The sequence below is a fragment of the Phoca vitulina genome, unplaced genomic scaffold, assembly GCF_004348235.1.
Source record: "Phoca vitulina isolate PV1807 unplaced genomic scaffold, GSC_HSeal_1.0 scaffold71, whole genome shotgun sequence".
Classification (NCBI taxonomy): domain Eukaryota; kingdom Metazoa; phylum Chordata; class Mammalia; order Carnivora; family Phocidae; genus Phoca; species Phoca vitulina.
This window is the reverse complement of record NW_022589774.1, coordinates 10,068,896-10,090,087: the sequence shown is the minus strand read 5'-3', so window position 1 is coordinate 10,090,087 and position 21,192 is coordinate 10,068,896. Positions and strand designations below refer to the sequence as shown.

General features: G+C 49.4%; 1 protein-coding gene across 2 annotated transcripts in view; it reads left to right on the top strand.

The window, feature by feature from the left end:
* Positions 1–21,192, top strand: part of NMNAT2 (nicotinamide nucleotide adenylyltransferase 2) — a 142,064-nt gene that overhangs the window by 102,127 nt on the left and 18,745 nt on the right. For both annotated transcript variants that reach the window (XM_032393183.1, XM_032393184.1), the window contains exons 2-7: positions 8,929–9,017; positions 9,819–9,886; positions 11,906–11,984; positions 14,733–14,859; positions 16,280–16,360; positions 17,714–17,758. In XM_032393183.1, the coding sequence (XP_032249074.1) occupies positions 8,929–9,017; positions 9,819–9,886; positions 11,906–11,984; positions 14,733–14,859; positions 16,280–16,360; positions 17,714–17,758 (489 nt within the window). The remainder of the gene's footprint in view (positions 1–8,928; positions 9,018–9,818; positions 9,887–11,905; positions 11,985–14,732; positions 14,860–16,279; positions 16,361–17,713; positions 17,759–21,192) is intronic.

The following is a 21,192-nucleotide window of genomic DNA, read 5'->3' as shown; positions in this document are numbered from 1 at the left end:
AGCACCAGTCAGGAGGCTGAGAGAGTTGGGGAAACAGGGGCCAGAGACTTTTTTGTGGTTACTGCAGGGAGGAAGCCGGGAGGAAGGGTAATCAGGCTTATGACTGGCTAGTCTGATTAATTTCTGTGGCTCTGTGACATAGAAGCTGTCCCTAGGTGTCTGGTACCTGGCCCTGGGGTGATTAGGGCAGGTGGATAGTGGCGCTGAGCATGAGCGCCACACCGAGGGGGTAGTTGGGGGTATGGGCTCTGGATTGGTTAGTTTGCATTTGAAAGGCCTGCTCTAGGGTGAGTTGTTTACTATCTCTAGGAACTGGCTATCCCTGGGAGGGCTGGCCCCTCCAGGGTCAGCAAGGCCCCAGATGTCAGCCTCAGAAAACAGAAAAATAAAAAGACACAGTTAATACACCTTCCTCTTCTCTGCTCTCAGGACCCAGCTCAAGTCTCATCTGTTCTAGGAGAGCTTCCCAGGCTACTCTGTCCCATTGGGATCACTCCCTCCCCCTGAAGTCCTATGGCACGGAGTGGTGCTGCTCTTCAGCTTTGTGTCCATTATCTAAGCAGAGAGTGCTGTGTCCCTCTATCAAAATCCACGATCCTTGGAAGTGGGGACTGTGTCTTTTACTTCTCTGTGTCCCCCACAGCACCTGGCACAGAGCCTTGAACGTAATAAATACTCACTAAATTTTTGTTAAGGAATGCCCAAGGTTCAGTGTGGTAGGCCACAGGGGTGGTTCCTTTAAAAGAAAAACCATTTTCAACCCCTGGGCAGGAATAACCCTGCTTGGTTCCTTCCTTTATCATCCAATAAACATTCTAAAATTTATTTTTTTTATTTTTTTATTTTTTTAGATTTTTTATTTATTTATTTGACAGAGAGAGAGAGAACAAGTAGGCAGATAGGCAGGCAGAGGGAGAGGGAGAAGCAGGCTCCCCGCTGAGCAGGGAGCCGGATGCGGGGCTCGATCCCAGGACCCTGGGATCAGGACCTGAGCCGAAGGCAGCCGCTTAACCGGCTGAGCCACCCAGGCGCCCCTAAACATTCTAAAATGTAGAATGTTTACAAATCCAGATCATTGTGAAACTCACAAACAAGGAAAATTCAGGCAGCTCCAGCTGTGAATACAACTCCGAAAGGGTCATTTCTCATTGCAGCTGAAAGGGAAAAATTGTGTTAGTATCGATGCCCTGACCACACTGTTTCCTCCATTAACTCTCTGGAAGAGGAGAGTAGATTACACACATCAGTTGGTTTCACTGAGTAGCCAGGAGGCAGGTGAGACATGTCTGTCTCATGAATTACTATTAATGGACAAATCATCTGTGTTGTGTCCGTCCGTGGCTGGGGGGCGTCTAACACAGGCTGTCAGGAGTGGAGATTTACCTGGCTCAAAGTGGCCTGGAATGAGTTGTGAGACACGTGGATCATCAGGGTGTTGAGGAGGGCAAGGACACGGCAATGCCACCAGTGGCCTTGGGCTCCTCCTCTGTGACTACAGGAGCAGGGAGGGTAGACCAGATGGAGGACAGGTTGGACCTGAGTGTAAAATGTTAGAGGAATTTGGCTTGTTCCTGGGGCAGAGCTGAGGGACAAAAATAGACTACATCTTGGGAAGCCTGGCATGAAATTAAATTCCAGGGCCCTAGCTATTGCTCTGCCAGTGGACTACCTGCCAATGTCCAGAAACGCCCTCATCATGCGAAGTGGAGGTGGTGGTGGAGTTGGGGAGGGAGGAGAGCTTCTTTTGTGGGTACACTAATGTTGCAGGGGCTGCCCCCCCATCTTTAGTCCCTTGCTGTTCAAAATATAGTCTATAGACCAGCAGCACTGGTCTCATTTGGGAGCTGGTTAAGAAATGTTGACTCTCAGGAGGGGCTAGGGGTAGTGTGAGGCCCAAGGGGTAACTCCCTCTGGTGCAAAATTTAAGGGAGCACCCCTAAACTCGGTAATGGAGGTAAATAACATTTTTTAAAAAGGCAAAATTAATGCAAAAAAACTGTGATGAGCAAAATAAAATAATTTTAAATGAAGACAGGATCTGACCCTGCACTTGAACGATCCTACCCCTCTCACCTCACCCTAATCTTGGTCCTGATCTCAGGCCCCACCCAGACCACTGGGGGAGACCATCTGCATTCTAACAAGATCCTCAGAGGATTCACATGCACATCAAAGTTTGAGAAACATTGCTTCGGACAAGACCTCCCAAGCCATAACAACCCCAAATCTTGGAATCCAGACAGCAACAAAAATGGAAAAGGATGAGCAGAGATTCCAGAAGTTCCAGAAGCATCCAGCGCCACGAATTTGCTTGTTATTTACTTGGATACGCACACTTCCACCTTACAATTGTACAGCGTTCTGTAGTTTGCTGTAAACTTTTAAAAAATGTTTTATTTTGAAATAATGATATATTCATAGGAAGTTGCAAAGATAGTACAGAGAGTTCCCATGTGCCTAACTTAACCCAGTTTACCCTGTTGGTTACATTTTATGTATCTACAGTACAATATGGAAGTGAGGATATTGACATTGGTATAAAGTGGATGTATAGTTATATGCCATTGTATCACATGTGTAGCTTCATGTAACCAACACAATTAGGCTACAGAACTAGTCTGTCACCTCAAGGATCTCCCTGGAGCTATACCTTTATAGTCACACCACCTCCCTGCCCTGCCCCCAGCCCTATCCCTAACACTTGACCATCACTAATCTGTATCATTGCTGAGAAGGTTATGTGAACGGGATCATATAGTATTCAACCTTTTGAGATTGGTTTTCACACAGCATGATGATCTGGAGATCCATCCAAATTGTTTGCATGAACTGTTAGTTTGTTCCTTTTTATTGGTAAGGAGAAGTATTCCAGGGTATGGATGTACCACTGCTTGTCTAACAATTTACCTACTGCAGGACATTTCATTTATTTCCTGAAGTTGGATACTACAAATAAAGCCGATATGAATAATCATGTACAAGTTTTTATGTAGACATGTTTTTATTTCTCTTGGGAAAAAACACCCAGGAGTACCATTCTGGGTTATATGATAAAGCGTATGTTTAGTTTTTTAAGAAACTGCCAAACTATTTTTCAGAAGAGCTTGCCGTTTGACATTTCCACCAGCAGTGTAGGAGAAATCCAGTTTCTCCACACCCTTGTCAGCTATGGGTATCATCATTATTTTTTCTTTTAGCCATTCTGATTGGTGAATTAGTGATAGCTCTTCGCGGTCTTAATTTACATTCCCCTGATGCTGAGTGCTACTGAACATCATTTCCTAAGCTTATTTGCCATCCTTATTTGTCCTCTTTCTGTCTTTTGCCCATTTTCTAATTGGATCCTTAGGGGTTTTTTTTGTTTTTTTTTTTACTGTTGAGCTCTGAGGGTCCTTTTTATATTCTAGATATGAGGCCTCAGATATGTGGATCACAGATATTTGCAACCCGTCCGTAACTCGTTTTTTCATATGCTTAACAGGGTCTTTCAAAGAGCAAAAGTTTTAAATTCTGTGAAAGTCCAGTTTATTGGGTTTTTTCTTTTGGGCATTGTGTTTTTAGTGTCATATCAGAGTCTTCGCCAAGCCCTGCGCCCAAAGATTTTCTGCCATAGTTTCATCTAAAATTCATATTTTACACAAGTTAAATCTATGATCCATTTTGGATTAATTTTCTATAGGGTAAGAGATTTAAGTTGACTTAGGTTTTTTTTGTTGTTGTTGTTTATTTTTGTCTATGGCTGTCCAGTTGCTCCAACTCCATTTATTGAAAAGACTATCCTTCCTTTATTGAATTATTTTTGCACCTTTGTCAAAATGCAGTTGGCCATTCATATGTGGGGCTATTTCTAGGCTCTATTCTGTTTCATTGATTTATGTGTCTGCCTCTCTGCCAATACCTCACAGTCTTGACTACTGTATCTATATAAAATTTGGATAGATTGATTTCCCCACTTTCTTTTTTCCCACTTTCTTATTTTTTAAAAAAAGTTTTAACTATTCTGGTTCCTTCTATATAAATTTTAGAATTATTTTGTCTGTGTTTACACCAAAAAAAATCTTGCTGGAATTTTGATAGGAAGTGCATTAAATTTATATATTGGTTTGGAGATCATTAATATCTTACTATGTTATATCTTCTAATTCATAAACATGGTGTGTTTCTACATTTATTTACATCTTCCTTGATTTCTTTTTATCAGCATGTTGTAGTTTTTAGCTTACAAATTCTGTGTATGTTTTATTATATTTATACCTAAGTATTTCATTTTTTTCTGAGTTGTTATAAGTGGTCTTGTATTTTTAATTTCAGTTTCCACGTGTTTGTTGCTAGCACATAAAAATACAATTGATTTGGGGCACCTGGGTGGCTCAGTCAGTTAAGTGTCTGCCTTATGTGTCAGCTCAGGTCATAATCTTGGGGTCCTGGGATGGAGCCCCACATCGGGATAGGAACTATCCCTTCTGTGAGTTTTTTTCACCCCAGCTCAGAGCAAGTCACTTCCCTGTTTAACAGCCTTCAGTGATTCTCTGTTGTCTATACTTCTTAACTTTATGGTCATTGTCTATGTATGTGTAGGGTTCTCAAACTTCAGAGAAGAGAAGAATCACCTGGGGACACTAATTGAAAATGTAGACCTTAAGTTCCAGCCCCAGAGATTTTGACTCAGTAACTCTGGACTGAGACCTAGGAATCTGCATTTTAATAACCTCCTGCTGGTCATTCCAGTGCAAGTGGTCCACAGAATCCATGTTGACCAAACAGCGATCTCAGGCATTCTGGTCATAGTCCTCTGAGGACTATGAGGTTCGATTCCAACTTGCTTAGTCAACAGTACCCCTTCCTCACCCTCACCCCTACCAGGCCTCCATACCTACAGACCAACATAGTGGGTAAGACTAAACCAGTTGAGGGGCGCCTGGGTGGCTCAGTCGTTAAGTGTCTGCCTTCAGCTCAGGTCATGATCCCAGAGGTCCTGGGATCGAGGCCTGCATCCGGCTCCCTGCTCCGCGGGGAGTCTGCTTCTCCCTCTCCCACTCCCCCTGCTTGTGTTCCCTCTCTCGCTGTGTCTCTCTCTGTCAAATAAATAAATAAAGTCTTTAAAAAAAAAAAAAGACTAAACCAGTTGGCGAGTGCTCTTTGGAAAGGCAAAATTAATCTCTCCTGTCCCTTTTCCCCCGCCCCTAGCATTTCAACGTTAGCACAGAGTTGTTCAAACTATAGGTTGCCACACAGTAATAGGTTTTGACCAACTTTTTATTTAAATTTATGATTCCCAGAATAGAATACATGGAAAATATCAGTGTGCATTGGGTTAAGGGTATTGTAAAACATTTGTTTCAGTTAATTATACCTATATGTAGGTATGTATTGTGTCAGGATATAAAATGCATTTCTTACTGTGGGTTGTACTCCAACAAAACTGAAAGCAATAGCTATAGAACTCACCTCTCATTAGATCCATCAGTATAGCTTTCTGTGTCTCCATTATTGTGAACCTTTGGAGAATAATAAATAAAGCCATCTTTATCCTCTTATTCCTCTAGGATGCATCATGGTGTTTTGTGCTCAACAACTGAATTGATTTGATTACATCATCACAATCATACCTCTGCTGGGTTTAACTACTTCAGATCAAGTATCCTCTTTTAGGTTTGGGGTTATTCCTTTCAGAAATTGCCTCTTGTAGGGCGCCTGGGTGGCTTGTCAGTTAAGCATCTGCCTTCGACTCGGTTCATGATCTTGGGGTCCTGGGATGGAGCCCTGTGTTGGGATCCCTGCTCAGTGGGGAGTCTGCTTCTCCCTCTTCCTCTGCCCCTCGCCTCACCCCCGCTCATGCTCTCTCTCTCTCAAATAAATAAAATATTTTTTTAAAGATTTTATTTATTTATTTATTTTGACAGAGAGAGATACAGTGAGAGAGGGAACACAAGCAGAGGGAGTGGGAGAGGGAGAAGCAGACTTCCCGCTGAGCAGGGAGCCCGATGCGGGGTTCGATCCCAGGACCCTGGGATCATGACCTGAGCCGAAGGCAGACGCTTAACGACTGAGCCACCCAGCCGCCCCATAAATAAATAAAATCTTAAAAAAGAAAAAGAAATTGCCTCTTTGTGAGAGAGTGAGCCTTGGAGAATTGCCAGGAGAAGTGGCTCCTCACCTTGGCCAGAAGCAAAGGGTAACATTTTCTAAGGTGATGAGTTTCTTTGGGACAACGTATTTCCTCTGGAAATTCTGGAGTATGGTCTGAGGAATGGAGTGGGTGGGTCTCTAGCCTGAGATAGACCAGTGAAAGGACACTCTAGAAGGGCAAGAGTAGGAAAGGTAGCTACATGAGCCTTCTAGGTGAGCATGTGTTAAACATCCATTGGTCAATAAACGAGTCACTATGAAGGTGCTTAAGAACCCAAGAAGTGTTCAGCATGCGTGACAGACTGAACCACATTTGGATCACAGCTTCGTTTTCTTAGGGCAGCAGTGTTTCAAATGGCAATGTGTCCGGTCAAGGTTGTTTGAATGCAAATCATTTTACAACAAGAGCTTGCTTCTCACATGTATGTTAACTGCATGTCTCCTTTAGCTGTGAGTTGGGGACCTCCTACCTACGGCAAAATATCTGGCTTTGAAGAACTCAATGCAGAAGAGTAGTGAAGGTATAAGTTTTCAGAAACAATTTCCCAGCCAGGCCCCTTGAACTGGATGCACAGGGGGCTAGCAGAGCAGTAAGTCCAGCCAAGGGGGATGTCGGACAGAGCAGGCATGCTGGACTGAGGTAGAGGGGAAGTAGAGCGGAGTTTCCAAAGAAAAGCTTGGGTATGCAGAGAGTAAGGAGAGGCTACTTTTTAGAGGATGGGGGAGGAAGGAAGCTCTGACTTATTGCAGCAGAGACTTGGTGACAGCTAAGGGCCAGATGTAAATGATCTCAATGAAGACTGGGGTATGAAGGGCTAAGAGAAGAGAGAGGAGGTATGGAGTTTATCCAAATATCAAAAGGTTTTTTTTTTTTTTACAAGGTTTTCAGTTTGTCCTTGGCCTCAAAATAAGACTTCTTGAAAACAAGTAAAGTAATATCACTCTTAAAAAGCAGAGGTGACACCCCTTATTAGAATGGCTAAAATTCAAAAAACCTGACAATACCCCATGCTGGCGAGGATGTGGAGACACAAGAACACTCATCTGTTGCTTGTGGGACTGCAAAATGGAACGATCATGTTGGAAGCCAATTTGGCAGTTTCTTCCAAAATCGAATGTACTGTCAGCATCTGATCCAGCCATTACACTCCTAGATGTTTACACAACCAAGTTGCAAACTATGTCCACGCAAAAACCTCCACAGGAATGTTTTATCAATTTGATTCATAATCAGTGAAAACTGGAAGCAACCAAGATGTCATTCAATTGGTGAATGGATAAACAAATGGTACAAATGGATAAAGAAATGGTGATACGTCCAGACAACAGAATGTTATTCAGCAATTTTAAAAAATGAGTTATCAAGCCACAAAACTACATGGAGGAACCTTAAATGCATACTGTTAAGTGAAAGAAGCCAGTCTGAAGAGGCTACGTAGCGCATGATCCCAGCTTACTTGGTGTTTTGGAAAAGGCAAAACTAGAGAAATTGTAGAAAGATCTGTGGTTACCAACGTCTGTGGCCAGGGAGAGGGATGAATAGGGGGAGCACAGTGGATTTTGAGTGTAGGGAAACTATTCTCAACACAACTGCCATGGTGCATACATATCATACATACATTTGTCATTCATCAAAACCCATAGATTGTACAACACAGTGTCTCTTCACGGGAACTATGGCCTATAGTTAATCAATAATAATGTGTCAGTATGGACTCATCGAGTGTAACAAATGAACCACACTAATGCATGATATTAATCATGGGGAAAACGGTGTCCAGGGGAGATAGGAAGGTGGGGGCTGAGTATATAGAACTCTACTATCTGCTCCATTGTTCTTTAAATCCAAAACTGTGCTCAAAAATAAAGTCTATTAATTATTTTTTTTAAGAAACGAAGAGATTTCACATTGAAAAAAAAAAGGCAAATGCGATGAGAATTATTTTTAAATGTTAAGAGAGCCAGCAAGGAAGTCCTGGGAACTTGCTTGCAAACTACAGAGCCAGCCTTGCTACCCAAGACCCTCTTCACGAACAGAATCCCTCACCTATGACAGAAATCCACACCACATCTCAGTGGTACAAGCTCAGGCTCTGTTGGGTTTGCACACTGAACCCCCTTGGAAGGGAGAACCAAAATTTTCATCCCCTTCCTAGTTTTCTGAATTTTCTCATGGAAGTGACATTGGGCTTGTCTGGTAAATTTGAAAAAGCAGCCTCACGAATTCCTTCCGAAGGAAAAAAGGCTTTTCTGTGACTGAACTTTTCTCAATCAATGATAATGATGGCTTTACTGTTAATTCTCCCTAATTATGTAGAAGGCCTTTTAAATTTGTTTCGGTGGTTCTTCTCTTCTGAGATGAGGCAATCAGCCCAACTTTCATATTATAAGAAGGTGGCAGCTGCTTCTTCTTCTTCCTCTGGTTCTTCTTCCTTTTAAGTCACTCCTCCATTTTGGAGTTTCTGCAAGTGATCATAGACGTAAATTCCAATCTGTCCCTCAAATGGCTTTCAGTGAGATGCTTGTTCTAAATCCCTCTAAGCTACCGACTTGTCCAGCAGAGGACCTTTTAAACTGTATTAATCCCCTTGAGTTCTAAATCCTTTTGCTTTGGGGCCAGAATCTCATCCCATAACCTTCTGAATGGCCAACATAACTTTGAAAGTTGGCACTTTGCATGTAAATGGCGAGAAAGCTGTAAGGCAATAAGCCTTGCAGCGCGGAACGTATTGATTTCAACGATCACCTTTAATCCACACCTTTCCCCTTTATAATGTGTGGTTTTCTTCTCTTAATTAGAAAGAGCCAGGGATTATCTGCACAAAACCGGAAGGTTTATTGTGATTGGTGGGATTGTCTCTCCCGTCCACGACTCCTACGGAAAACAGGTGGGTTGGTCCTTTGCCTCTCTGCTCCTGTACCCTCCCTTTCTGACCCCATGGCTCCTCCTCGGGCACAGCTGCCCCACAGCCATCCACTACACTCCCTGCAAACACAAACGCCCGATAGCGGGCGTCCTGCCCCCGGCTCTGGAGCTCAGGCCGACGTGAGCGGGTGGGTGCTGGGCAGCAGCCGGGAGGAGCCCGTGCCCGGGGCCGGACCGCTCGCAGCGCCAGGCGGTCGGGGCTCATCAGCAGCGGAGCACGCACACCCGCTGAGGGCCGAGCGGGACTTGGCGCGGATGCCACACTGGCGGCCGGTTACGGATCTTTCCCGGATTTTAGGAGGAAAAGGCCCATGCCTCTTACGACCTGATTTAAAATTCCTGTCCTTGCCGCTCCCTGCCTGCCACACGAAAGGGAAAGTCTAGGAGCCTTCCCCGCGTGTCCATCCCCCCTCCTTCCCCAGCTACCCGTGGTTGGGCGCTGGGGAAGTTGCCGACCCAGCAGCTCGAGCCTCGAGACAAAGCACCGTTTGCAGGGTTAAAAGTCTCGTCTCTGCGCTGGGCACGCGTTGGCTGCTTCCTCCGAGAGGCCCACCTCCGGACCCTGTCGCGAGTGGCACATCCCCGCCCTCCGTCCCTTTCTTTCCCCTCCGCCGCTCCATGCGTGTCTGCGTGGCAGGTGCACAGGCAGGGGGGCCACACCCTCATTCCCGGCGCCCTTGAATAGGAGCCGGCTTGGGGTGGGGTCTCCAGGAGGCTGTGGGGAGCGCAGCGAGCCTCCCACTGATGCTCTGTTGCTCCCCAGGGCCTTGTGTCGAGCCGGCACCGCCTCATCATGTGTCAGCTGGCCGTCCAGAACTCCGACTGGATCAGGTAGGGCTGGCCAGGCCATTGCCACAGGTGGGTGGCCTGCGACTCACTGGGGGTGAGTGGAGGAAGAGGAGGAATGCCCTCAGCCATCTGGATCCCACAGGGGTGGGGAGGCCGGCACAGATGTTAGTCCCTTGCAGGCAATAATTATGCAAACCTTGGGAGGTGACCCAACTGATAGCTTTAGTTTATAACCAGGCCATAGGGCCCAGCAGACTGATGAGGGAAGCGTCAGTGTTTCTTCTGCTCTGGAACTTTTGGATCCAGGATTTTCCTGGAGCATCATTGGATTTGGAGTGAGGCCTGGCCAGGAAATCCGAAATGCCTCTCCACTTTCCTCCCCAGTTACTTCCTGTGAACTCGCACTTCCTTTTAGGGAATGTTCCCTGGCCTTCCTTATTTCCCATTCCTGAACTCAGGCTCCCTGGGGCTCCCCGTGGAGCGCTCACTGCCTTTCCCTCAGACTCTGGGCACCGTCCTCACTAAGATGGCAGCCACCCTTATGCACAGAGCTCGCAGTGTAATTAAAGCATCTTCCACTAATTATGCTAATTATGCTCCCCCAAGTTCCTACAGTTATAATTTGCATGAGAAAATGGCGTTTTAAAAAAAATAATGGCACACCATTTGTACTGTAATTTCCCCCCACGGAAAAATAAGCAGCACCTAGAGGTTTCCATGAAAGCAGGGAAGTGAAGGGAAGCTGACCTCACAATGAGGGAGAAGAGATGGGGTGGGCAGGAAGGAGAGCAGTGAAGGGAGGCGACAATGATAATTAAATAGTGATCCCAGCCAGTCGTGAGTAGTGATTTGTGTGAGAAACACTTGCCCTTTATTGACTTTCTCATTCCCCTAAGATACAGGTAGACACAGCTGCCTTTTCTCTGGTGAGAAACAGGCCCAGAGAAGTCAAGGGGTTTGAGCGTGAACAGCACATCCATGGTCACTTTAGGGATAGAAACAAGGCCTTGTAACATTGGGGCTCAGGATCTCCTGGGGAAAATGGGGTCCACTGGGGGAAAACATGGGGCAGGAGGTTGTTCCTGCTTGGATGTGACTGGAAGATTCTGAAAGAATTGCTTCATTCATTCAATGAATATTTACCCAGCGCCCCCTGCTGCTCTGCACTGCTCCAGGCACTTGGGCAAGGTCAGAATTCCAGGAATTGAGGTCACTAGGGAGGCCCAGGTAGCTCTAGAATTAGCCCCTGGCCCCGGGGGAGGCTGCCTAGCCCAGTCTATCTGTTTTAGGCAGGTGGGTGGTGGTCAGAGATACTGGGAGCCTGACGTACAAGCTGACTCTCAAGGGTTTTCAGTCAGTGAGATCTTACCTCTGGGAAGCTTAGGTGTGTGCTCATGGTGGGAAGTGGGCAGGGAATGCTCAACGGCTAAGAAAATGTTTGAGAAATCTCCCAATTTAGCAGCTCATTAAGATGGCAATTAAGCCCGAGCACTGCATCGGTCTGGGCTAGCTCCCTGCTCATTTCACATCCTCGTGTACAGGAGGGGCTGACCAGGGTGCAGGGCTGTGCCCTTTAGTCTGACTGGCACGCCCCCCCCATGCCACAAGGCCCCCCACTGCACAGATATTCAGATATCTGCAGCCACCACTCAATGAGGGCCTGGCTTTTAATCCTTATCCCAATCCTAGAGGGCCCAGAGGAGAATTTCCATCTTGTGGGGAAGCACAAGAGTGAGACTCTGTACTAAGCACTTTGTTTATAAAACTCATCGAGCCCTTCTAATAACCCCACAAGAGAGTTACGGAGTCATTTTACAGGTGGGAAAAGTGAGCACCAAAAGACAACATCACTTTCCCAAAGTCCCATACTCCTCTCATTTTTACAGGGGGGAAACTGAGGTGTAGCAACGTGTTTCAAGCCCATGTTTGATCTGATTTGGGATCTAAGGACACGGCGTGAGCCGGTGTGCTAAGCTCCCTGAGCTCTGGTCTCTGGAAGGAGCCACTAAGGAAAGAGTATGAGAATGGAAACCAAGGGAAGCCTCTTTCTGGTTATGTTAGGGTGGACCCATGGGAGTGCTATCAGGACACCTGGCAGACCACGTGCAGCGTGCTGGAGCACCATCGGGACCTCATGAAGGTGAGCTGGGCCACGACAGAGGGGTGGGTGGCCCCCGAAAGCCAGGCAGGCCCGGTAAGGGTGCTGCTGGCCTACTGACCTGGTTCAGTTTCCTGCTTCTCAGCCAGCTGTGTGGGAGACCAGGCCCCAAACAGCAGGAAGGAGGGCAGCCGATTAGGAACCCGAGTTGTACCGGAGGCTGCCCCCCGGCCTTGCTCCGCCTGCTCAGTATGACTCGGGTGGTTTTCATATTCTGGCAGCAAATCCAGGGTGGGATTAAGGAGAGACTTCAGAAAGTGAGGAGGGAAGGAGACCTGGCCAAGGAAGGCAGGAGCACAGAGGGGCGCTGGGAGGAAGTGCCATCAGCCGGGTGCTCCTGCCCCATCTGTTTTGGGGCCGAGGCACCTCACCCCTGCCAGTCACTGTCCCTTTGCTCACTCTCATTCCTCCTCATGTGAGTTCCAAGGCAGACAGTGTTCTGGTCCTTGTTATATGAGTGGATAAAAAGAAGCCCAGAGAGGTGAGCCCATCTATCTGAGGACACACAGCCATTGCTTAGTGAACACAGATGGGAGCACGTGGCCTGTGCCCAGGTTGTCGCGACCGAAGAGCAGGTTGCCACACCAGCCAGCAGCACTGGCCAGAGTGTGCGGAAAGCGCGCTTCCCAGATCAACACCAACGCACGGATCTCCACAGTGACGGCATGAAGGGCAGTGCCATCCGGAGCAAGAAGCCTGACCGCCCAAGACAAGAGGCAGTGGGTCCTGCCCAGCCCCACTGACCCTGTCCCGGTGCCCTCGTCAGCCGCCATCGGCAGTCGGGACGGCATTGTTCTGACACACGCAGGGCCTCTGTGCATCCGTGTTTTCTGTCAGTGGGTGTCAGAATCTGCTCCTTGGGGGACCTGTCAGCATCACGCTCACCAACTGGGCAGCTGTGCTTGATTTGAATAGAGTAGGGGTTTCGGGCTCCCGCCCAGCCAGGGAGTCAAGAGGAAGAGGAAGAGGAAGAGGGAGGGCTCTAGCTGGCTGTTGCTTCATCTGCTAGGTTTGTCCCCCTCGGAACTGAAGACGGTGCACCTCCCTTCCTTCCATTTTCAGAATCCTTCACACACATCCTGAGTCTTTCCTGGTCCCCTTGAAAGGACTCTGCCACAGGATGGCACTCACTTGCTCCCTGTGCTGGTCTCAACGACAGCAGTAATAAAAGGCATCCCATCCCGTCTTACTGTATCAGTCAGGATAGGCTAAGGTACGCTGTGGTAACAAGCATCCTTACAATCTTGGTGACTTCATGTCAGTTTATTTCTCACGCTACATGTCAGCTAGGGGTCAGCCGGGGGCCTGTGCGCCTTCTGATCACACAGCAGCCTCAGGCTCCATGACGGAAAGGAGGAATCAGGGGCCCCGCACACATGCCAGAACCCTGCCTCTACCAGCCATGTGGCCTAGCCGCTGTTTTGCTTCTAAATGCCTGGGCTTCCCGAACCCTCCCTCTGTTACTCATGCCCAGAGGCAGGAGTCTGGGCCAGAGCAGCTCAGCCAGGAGCCCCAGGCGTTGCAGTGACGGGCACAGGCCAATAGAGAATGTTCTCTACCTAGAACAAGTCCCATGGGGCCCATGACGTGCACAGAGGGAGGAAGCAATTCCTCAGCTACAGGACCAGTTACTTAATAAGAATGTGGTGTTTTCTTTTCTGGAGGTGAAATAATAATAAGAAAGGAGGTGGGCTGCCCCTTCCACTCCACCAGCCACGGCTGGTCACGAGGGTCGTGGCAGCCCTGCGGCTTGGGGTTCTCTGGCAGCCGGACTCCGGAATCCAGAAAGAGTGGAGCACGGGGGTGGGACACTGGCTTTCAGGGAAGGGACCTTGCAGAAGCAACGGCCCTTGGAAAACTGAACGGATTGAAAAATCCATCCTTTGTTTCTCTGTTGCCCCGGAGTGGGCTCTCCCACCCACAGCAGGGAGGGGGGGTGGCTTCTGGGTCAGCTGGGAAGAACGTGGCCTTATCAGCTCAGTGCTTTCTGCGGCCCCAGAGGAAAACTGCAGGCCAGATAACGCAGCACAATGGGTCATACACATAGAATTTCCGCTTGGCTCTGGAATGCGTATCCACACCGGCCAGCAGGCGCGAGAGTGCCCAGCACCCCACCCCCGCTTCCTGCCACACCAACACATCCTGTCGTTGGCATCTCTGGCCTGGGGAGGCGGCAGGTGGTGACAGTGCCTGGTGTTCGTATGACCTGCGCCAAGCATACACAGCCCTTCTGTGGACATGACCTCCTGTGAGCCCCGGGAAGCAGGCAGGGAGGGCAGGTGTGCACGTTACACAGAAGGTTACAACATCGGCGGCCAGGGGCCACATACTCTGTAGGCACATGCTTTGCAAACACTCGCATGTGTAATCCGACCACAACGCAGATAGGCAGCTATGTGACCTGTCCGTGCTACACTCCTGAGCTGAGGTCCGAGAGAAGGTAACTCTCCAAGGTCATGCAGCCAGAGGGGAGCAGAGCTCAAACTCGAGCCAGGGTCTGTGCGACACTGCGTCCCATGCTTTTCCAGCCCTGAGCTAGCGGTCTTGCCTCCTGCCGGCCACGTGCAGCCACGTGGTACAGCTGAGTCTAGAACCCGCCCCTGCCACCACCTCAGCTGCAAATGGCTTCCCCGTGATAGACGAACAGATGAGCATTTGAAGATCACTAGGAATGCTTTTCATAAGTCGCTTGGCTAATGACACTGACCTTGCACCTCTCCCTTTCCCCAGCGGGTGACTGGCTGCATCCTCTCCAATGTCAACACGCCCTCCATGACGCCTGTGGTCGGACAGCCCCACAATGAGACCCCCCAGCCCATTTACCAGAACAGCAATGTGTCCAGCAAGCCCACTGCAGGTAGGGGGACACCGGTGTGGAGCCGTGGTTCTCAAACCTCAGAATCAACTGGAGGGCTTGTTAAAATCCAGATTGCTAGGCCCTTCCCCAGAATGTGATTTAGTAGGTCTGGGAGAAGGAAGGAAAATTTGCATTTTTAACAAGGTGACACCGATGCTCTGGTCCTTAAAATAGAGCATCAGAGAGAAGCAGTCACAATGAGAGAGAGACAGGGTTGATGGTGTGCATTTTTTCATATACTTATAAGTTTATAATTCTGAATTATATTTATAAATTATATTTATAATTGCCTTCCTGGGAATTAAAGACACGAAAGGCAGCATTTTTCTCTGCCTCTTCCAAGGGAGTTGAGGATCTTGTCCAAGGTCACACATTGAGGAGGTGTCAGGACTCGGAGTCAAACCCAGGCATCTGCATTCAGAATCCCACACGTTCAACCACCTCTTCAGTGGCAGAGAGCAAGGGCTCCAACATTTACCCAACACCGAGTCCTGTGTGCCCATACAATGCCCAGTGTTTTACGTGATTTCGTATTTTATGCAGTAATTCTGTGATAAAGATATTATGTTCCCATTTACAAGGAGAAAACTGAAATTCAGAGAGGGTAAGTGATTTGCCTAAGGTCACACAGCTCAAAAGTAGAAGAGTCAGAAATCATGTTCAGGACTGTTTGAATCCAAGGTCCATGTTTTTTCCAACATTTTTTTTTTACCAACCCATTTCAAGAGACAGATCCTGGTATTACTTTTCAAGCCTAGAGGCCATAAGCTATAAGGTTATTAGTATGTTCTAAACAGGGTAAGTCACAAAGTCTCATATAGCTACAAGTGGGGGCTCAGAAAAATTTTCTGGATTAGAGCCCAGAGAGGTCATCAAAAACCAGATCCCTCTCAGCCAAAGCAGGATGTCTGATTATTATAAAGTCCATCTTCATGGGAAGGAATGAAGGCTAAGGCTCATATTAAAAAATGAAAAAAGTAAATATGTCTTTTAAATGCAGAATATGAGCCAACTTATGGTGTACAAACATACCTGCATAATGCATATTTTTTTAAGTGGAGGAGAATAAATAATATGCCAATGTGTTAGTGGTGGTTGTCTCCCAGGATGGGATTATGGGTGCTTTTTATTTTCCTCTTTATATATTTTCCTCTTCTACATTTTCCATTCTTTGACAGTATAATAAACACGAGCAGAGCATATAGTCCGGTCTGTGGCTCACAGTGCTTGTGCCTTGGACTGTGAACGGGAAGGAATGTTTGCTGTCATATTTCTGTTCTTTCTCTCCACCCTCCTGCCTCCCACTACCCCCCCCTGCCCCCTCCAGGGCAACCCTATTGTTTAAGTGGCCCAAATGCTGGGCTGTAAGTTGTGAGTGGTTCTCTCCCTCTGTCCCTGTCTGTCTTGCTCTCTCCCCTAGCCAAGATCTTGGGGAAGGTGGGAGAAAGCCTAAGCCGGATCTGCTGTGTCCGCCCACCAGTGGAGCGCTTCACCTTTGTGGGTAAGGGAGCATTCATTCATTCAGCAAACACCTCCCAGCATCTGCTGTGGGATGACTGTTGATAGAGCAATGATGGAGAGAAAACAGAAGCAAGCAGGAATGTCCCCAGGCTCGCAGGGCCCAGCGGTGTGACCCGCCTGGCCTGGGGCTGCTGAGACCTCCGTGTGGTGATGTGCTCATTCCCCACCCCCACCCCCACCGCCCCACCCTCACACACAGAATGAGGCCACATGCCTAAGAGTTTTCAGGAGCCCAGAATCCTCCCTCTGGTCCTCCCAGCTCTGGCAGCGTCTGCCTCCCTGCTGATAGGCTACCAACACCCATGCTCTTTCCTTAATTCCCTGTTTCTGGCTCTTCCCTCAAGGACTCTGCATGGATGAGAATATCCAAGTCACTGGGGCTCTTTCAGGATCCCCCAATTCAACTCTGCAGAAGAGCTGAAGGTCTAGACCTCATTCCTTTGACGCTTTGAGGCTGACTTCTGCCATTTCTGAGATTTCTGAAAATTCCGCCAGTTTTCCAAAAGGCACTAAGAGGGGTAGCAGAGGAGGAGAGGAGATGGGGGACCAAGATGGTGGCTCTGTGGTTTTTGTGCACACCGTGAACCCCCGTGCCGGCATTGCACACTTCAGAGCACAGGTCAAAGCCTCTGTCTCCTCCTCTTTCACAGCCTCCTGCTGTATCTGCCATCTCAACACGCTCAGCTTGTTCTTTGAACCAGGCGACCCCTAAGGAGACAGGGCCACCTCCTTGTGACTCTAAGAGCTGTTTTTCTTTTTTTTTTTTTTTAAAGATTTTATTTATTTATTTGACAGAGAGAGAGAGCGAGAGAGGGAACACAAGCAGGGGGAGTGGGAGAGGGAGAAGCGGGCTTCCCACCGAGCAGGGAGCCCGACGCGGGGCTCGATCCCAGGACCCTGGGATCATGACCTGAGCCGAAGGCAGACGCTTAACAACTGAACCACCCAGGCGCCCCTAAGAGCTGTTTCCCTAAGTTTAGAGGACATTGCTTTTGTGGACTACCTCCCTAAAATACAGAAAGAAACAGAAGGTGCTCAGCATGAGTGTGTGTGTGTTCGTCATCGGCTTCCCAGCGAAGCTGTATAATTCTTAAAGGCCCAGAAATGTGAATTCCTGCCGTGGAGCATGAGGAGACGCTCCCTCTCCATTTTAGGCTGGACTGCTCTCCATTCACTGTACGCAGATGCTCTCTGTGCAGGGAGGGAATGACCCCCTACCCCCATGCGCTGCACCCCATCCCACTCACTCCGGAGGAGGCCCCTGGGCCCACCGCGTGTTGGGTAGCAGTCAGTCAGGCCCCTCATGCTTCTCCGCTCCCTCTTTCCTCCCTAGATGAGAACGCCAATCTGGGCACGGTGATGAGGTACGAGGAGATCGGTAAGTGGCCGGAAAAGCGGGGACACTTGGGGCTTCCTGGGGGGCAGAGGGGGGCAGGGGAGAGGCTTGGAGCCCCTGGGTTGTGTTTGCAACAGGGTCTACTCTCAGAACGATGGCTTCCAAACTAGAGCAGATTCTCAGTTATCTCCCACCTGGCCAGTTCCCAGGAAGTAGGACTGGCTGGCTTGGCAACGTTCCCTTTGGAGCCTCCCCTCTCTCATCCAAAACACGTGGAAGTTAAGCTTCCGCGGCAGCCAGAGAGACCTGTCTTTGGCCCATGACACTGAGTGAGGCGGAGGAGCTCCCCTGTCTTCCTTTTTTTTTTTTTTAAGATTTTATTTATTTATTTGACAGAGAGAGACACAACGAGAGAGGGAACACAAGCAGGGGGAGTGGGAGAGGGAGAAGCAGGCTTCCCGAGGAGCAGGGAGCCCGATGTGGGACTCGATCCCAGGACCCTGGGATCACGACCTGAGCTGAAGGCAGATGCTTAACGACTGAGCCCCCCGGGCCCCCTCCCCTGTCTTCCTTATCTTCTTCCTTATTTCCGGGCTCGGAGGGCGAGGAGGAGAGAGGGGCTGAGAGCCACCTGCGCAGCCTCCCGGCAGCCGTGGGCGGGGCTAAGGCACCCACCGTCCGTGTGAGCGTGCGCAGGCCCAGGGCCAGAGCAGGTGGACGGTGCCCGATGGGAAGGAGCTGACCCACCCGTGGAAATGAGCGGAGTTCCGCGGAACCCTGGGGAGCAAACCAGAACACTGAGTTCTTCCCGAGGTTCCAGAGCGGGTGAGAGATACAAGTGTGTGAAGCTGGGGAAAGAACAGACAGCTGTCAGAATGGAGCTGGAGTTGACCCCGTACCAGGTGACAAGGAGGGTCAGTGACAACTGGAATGCTTGGAGCTCTAGCATGAGGGGCAGCCTGGTGTCCAGCAGACACGCCCAATCCGCAATCCCAGCTGCAGAAATACTCCAGGCCATCCGTTTCCTGCTGTGGGCTGGCGGGCAGGTGTGCGTGCTGGGATCCTGGGAGCGGAGGACTGTACCCGGAGCCTCATGCTCTCTCCCAGGAGGCCCGACAGAGGTGACATCACTTCAAGGAGTGTCTCTGGGTCCTGTCCTGTGATCTGAGGAGCCATGGTGTACCTGAGTTGGCGCCTACTGTTTTGTTAGAACCCTTTCTACGACTCTCAGGAAGTATGCAAACTGGTTGTCAAATGCAGCCAATACGAAACAACAGTTAAGTACATTGTATTAACAACAGTACACTGTATTAACAAAGATCCTAAGTCCTCCAAACTCCTCACTTCTGAATTATGTTCCTGTATTTTATTTTATTTTATTTTATTTTATTTAGAGATTTTATTTTATTTATTTGAGAGAGAGAGAGTAAGAGAGAGAGCACAAGAGGGGGTAGGGTCAGAGGGAGAAGCAGACTCCCCGCAGAGCAGGGAGCCCGATGCGGGACTCTATCCTGGAACTCCAGGATCAGGACCTGAGCGGAAGGCAGTCGCTTAACCAACTGAGCCACCCAGGCGCCCTGTTCCTGTATTTTAATGTCCTTTATTTACCCGCCCTTCACCATCTTAAGGCCACAAAAAGCAGCAACGTGGGTTCCTGGTTGCTCCCCCAAAACAAGGCAGAAGCATTCGGCACCAGGTTCCCCAGCTCCCAAACACCCCAAAAGCGAGGAAGAGCAAGCCCTGAACTCCCAGGTCCTGCAGTTCCGCACCTGGCCGGGAACTGCGCTCCCTGGGAGGTCTTCTTGAGCAGCCCAGCTCAGAGCAGTCTTTAGACTTGCAACTGTATTCAATGTCGATTTCTCCATTTCTTGCGTTCCTTGTTCCAGAAAGCATTTATTGTGGCAAGCTTTAGCCATGACCTTGTTTACGTTCCCGGCTGGCAGGGCCAGTGTGTGAGGCCACCTGCCGGGAGCGCCCCCGCCCGCAGAAGGGCGGGCTGATGAGGGTTTGCGCAGTTTGCTGCCAGGCCTGCACCCTCAAGTTCCTCATCTCTCCGCTGCCTGGTGAGGGGCAGGGCTAGCCTGATCCATTCTTACTCTTCTTTCCAAGAAAGGAAAGCTGGGCGGCCACAGCTGTCAGGATCGATTCGTGGCCGGGTGTGGTCCAGCTGGCCGTGGCCTCAGGGGGGCAGTGGGAGCTGGAAAGGGCCCCGGGGCCGGAGCTTCACAGAGCCAGGATTCCTGAGAGGGGAGTGTGGTGGGACAGCGCTAGTTCTGCCTCCTGGCTCTGGATCCCTGGATGGGGGTGAACCTGGGAAGGAGGTGGAGCGCAGAGCAGGTGGAAGGAAGCTGCCTTGCTTCCAGACTGTGTGCCGGGAGGCCCTCTGGCTCACGAGTCCCCTTCTTGAAATCCCCTTGCACCTCGCGAGAAGGAAAAAGCCATGTTCTCCTAGCTCAGCTAGCACCTATGGCTCCGTTTCCATGTTCTTAAGCCACTGTCTGCTCCTGGGGGGTGCCCCAGACCGAAGGCTTTCCGGGCGGGAAATGCTAGCTCTAGTCTCCGGCAACAAACCACGAGAGATCGCTGCTGCCCTCCAGCGGCCATGCGTGGGATCCCAAGCTCCGCTAGGGCCTCTGGTCCGTGACAAATGCATCTGTTCTGGTCCCGCAAGAAAGGGTGGAGACCTCACTTTTTAACTTTCTGTGCTTTGGCTTTAAAAAAAAAAAAAAAAAACAACATTGTACTCGAGTGGGAAAGGGAGTTCCTGGCTTGGGAATAGAAAAGAGATTTATTTTCATGGCTGTAGAGCAGGCTTTCTCAACTGTGGACCATCGACGTTTGGAAATAAGCAATTCTGTGTGGTGGGGGCTGCCATGTATGTGCCTTGCAGGATGTTCGCCAGCATTCCTGCCCTCCACGCCCCTCTCCCTGGTCTTGACAACCAGAAATGTCTCCAGGCATTGTCAAATTCAGGAGGCAAAACGGCCCCCCACTGAGAGCCACTGACACAGAGAAGGCCAGGGGCCGGCACATCCTCTGGACAATGCCACCTGACGAAATTTTAGGCGATCAGAGTTACCATACAGAATGACAGGCAATCTCTTTCCACAGAAAGAGAACTCTGGAGCCCTGGGTGGTTCCAAGTGGGGTGGGGGACAGTAGGATCCCAGCAATGAGCCCAGTGTGGCTCCTCTCAGCCATACGAAGACTGGTTCATCTCCACAGATGGGGAGTTGGGCCAGAAATCCCACGGCATAACATGGAAGGAGGGAGACACCGCTCCCCCAGGACCCTGGGCTGCAAAAGCAAAGGCCATAAGGGCCAGCAGAGCCATCCCAGACTGCCCAGAAGGCTCTTAGACCACTTGCCTGCACGGCCTCTGTGGGCAGCTTGTCTGTGGTTCACTTATTCATTACATCCTGAGCGCCTACCATGTGCAGGTCATTCTGCCAGGCCCGGGGGATAGAAAGATAAAT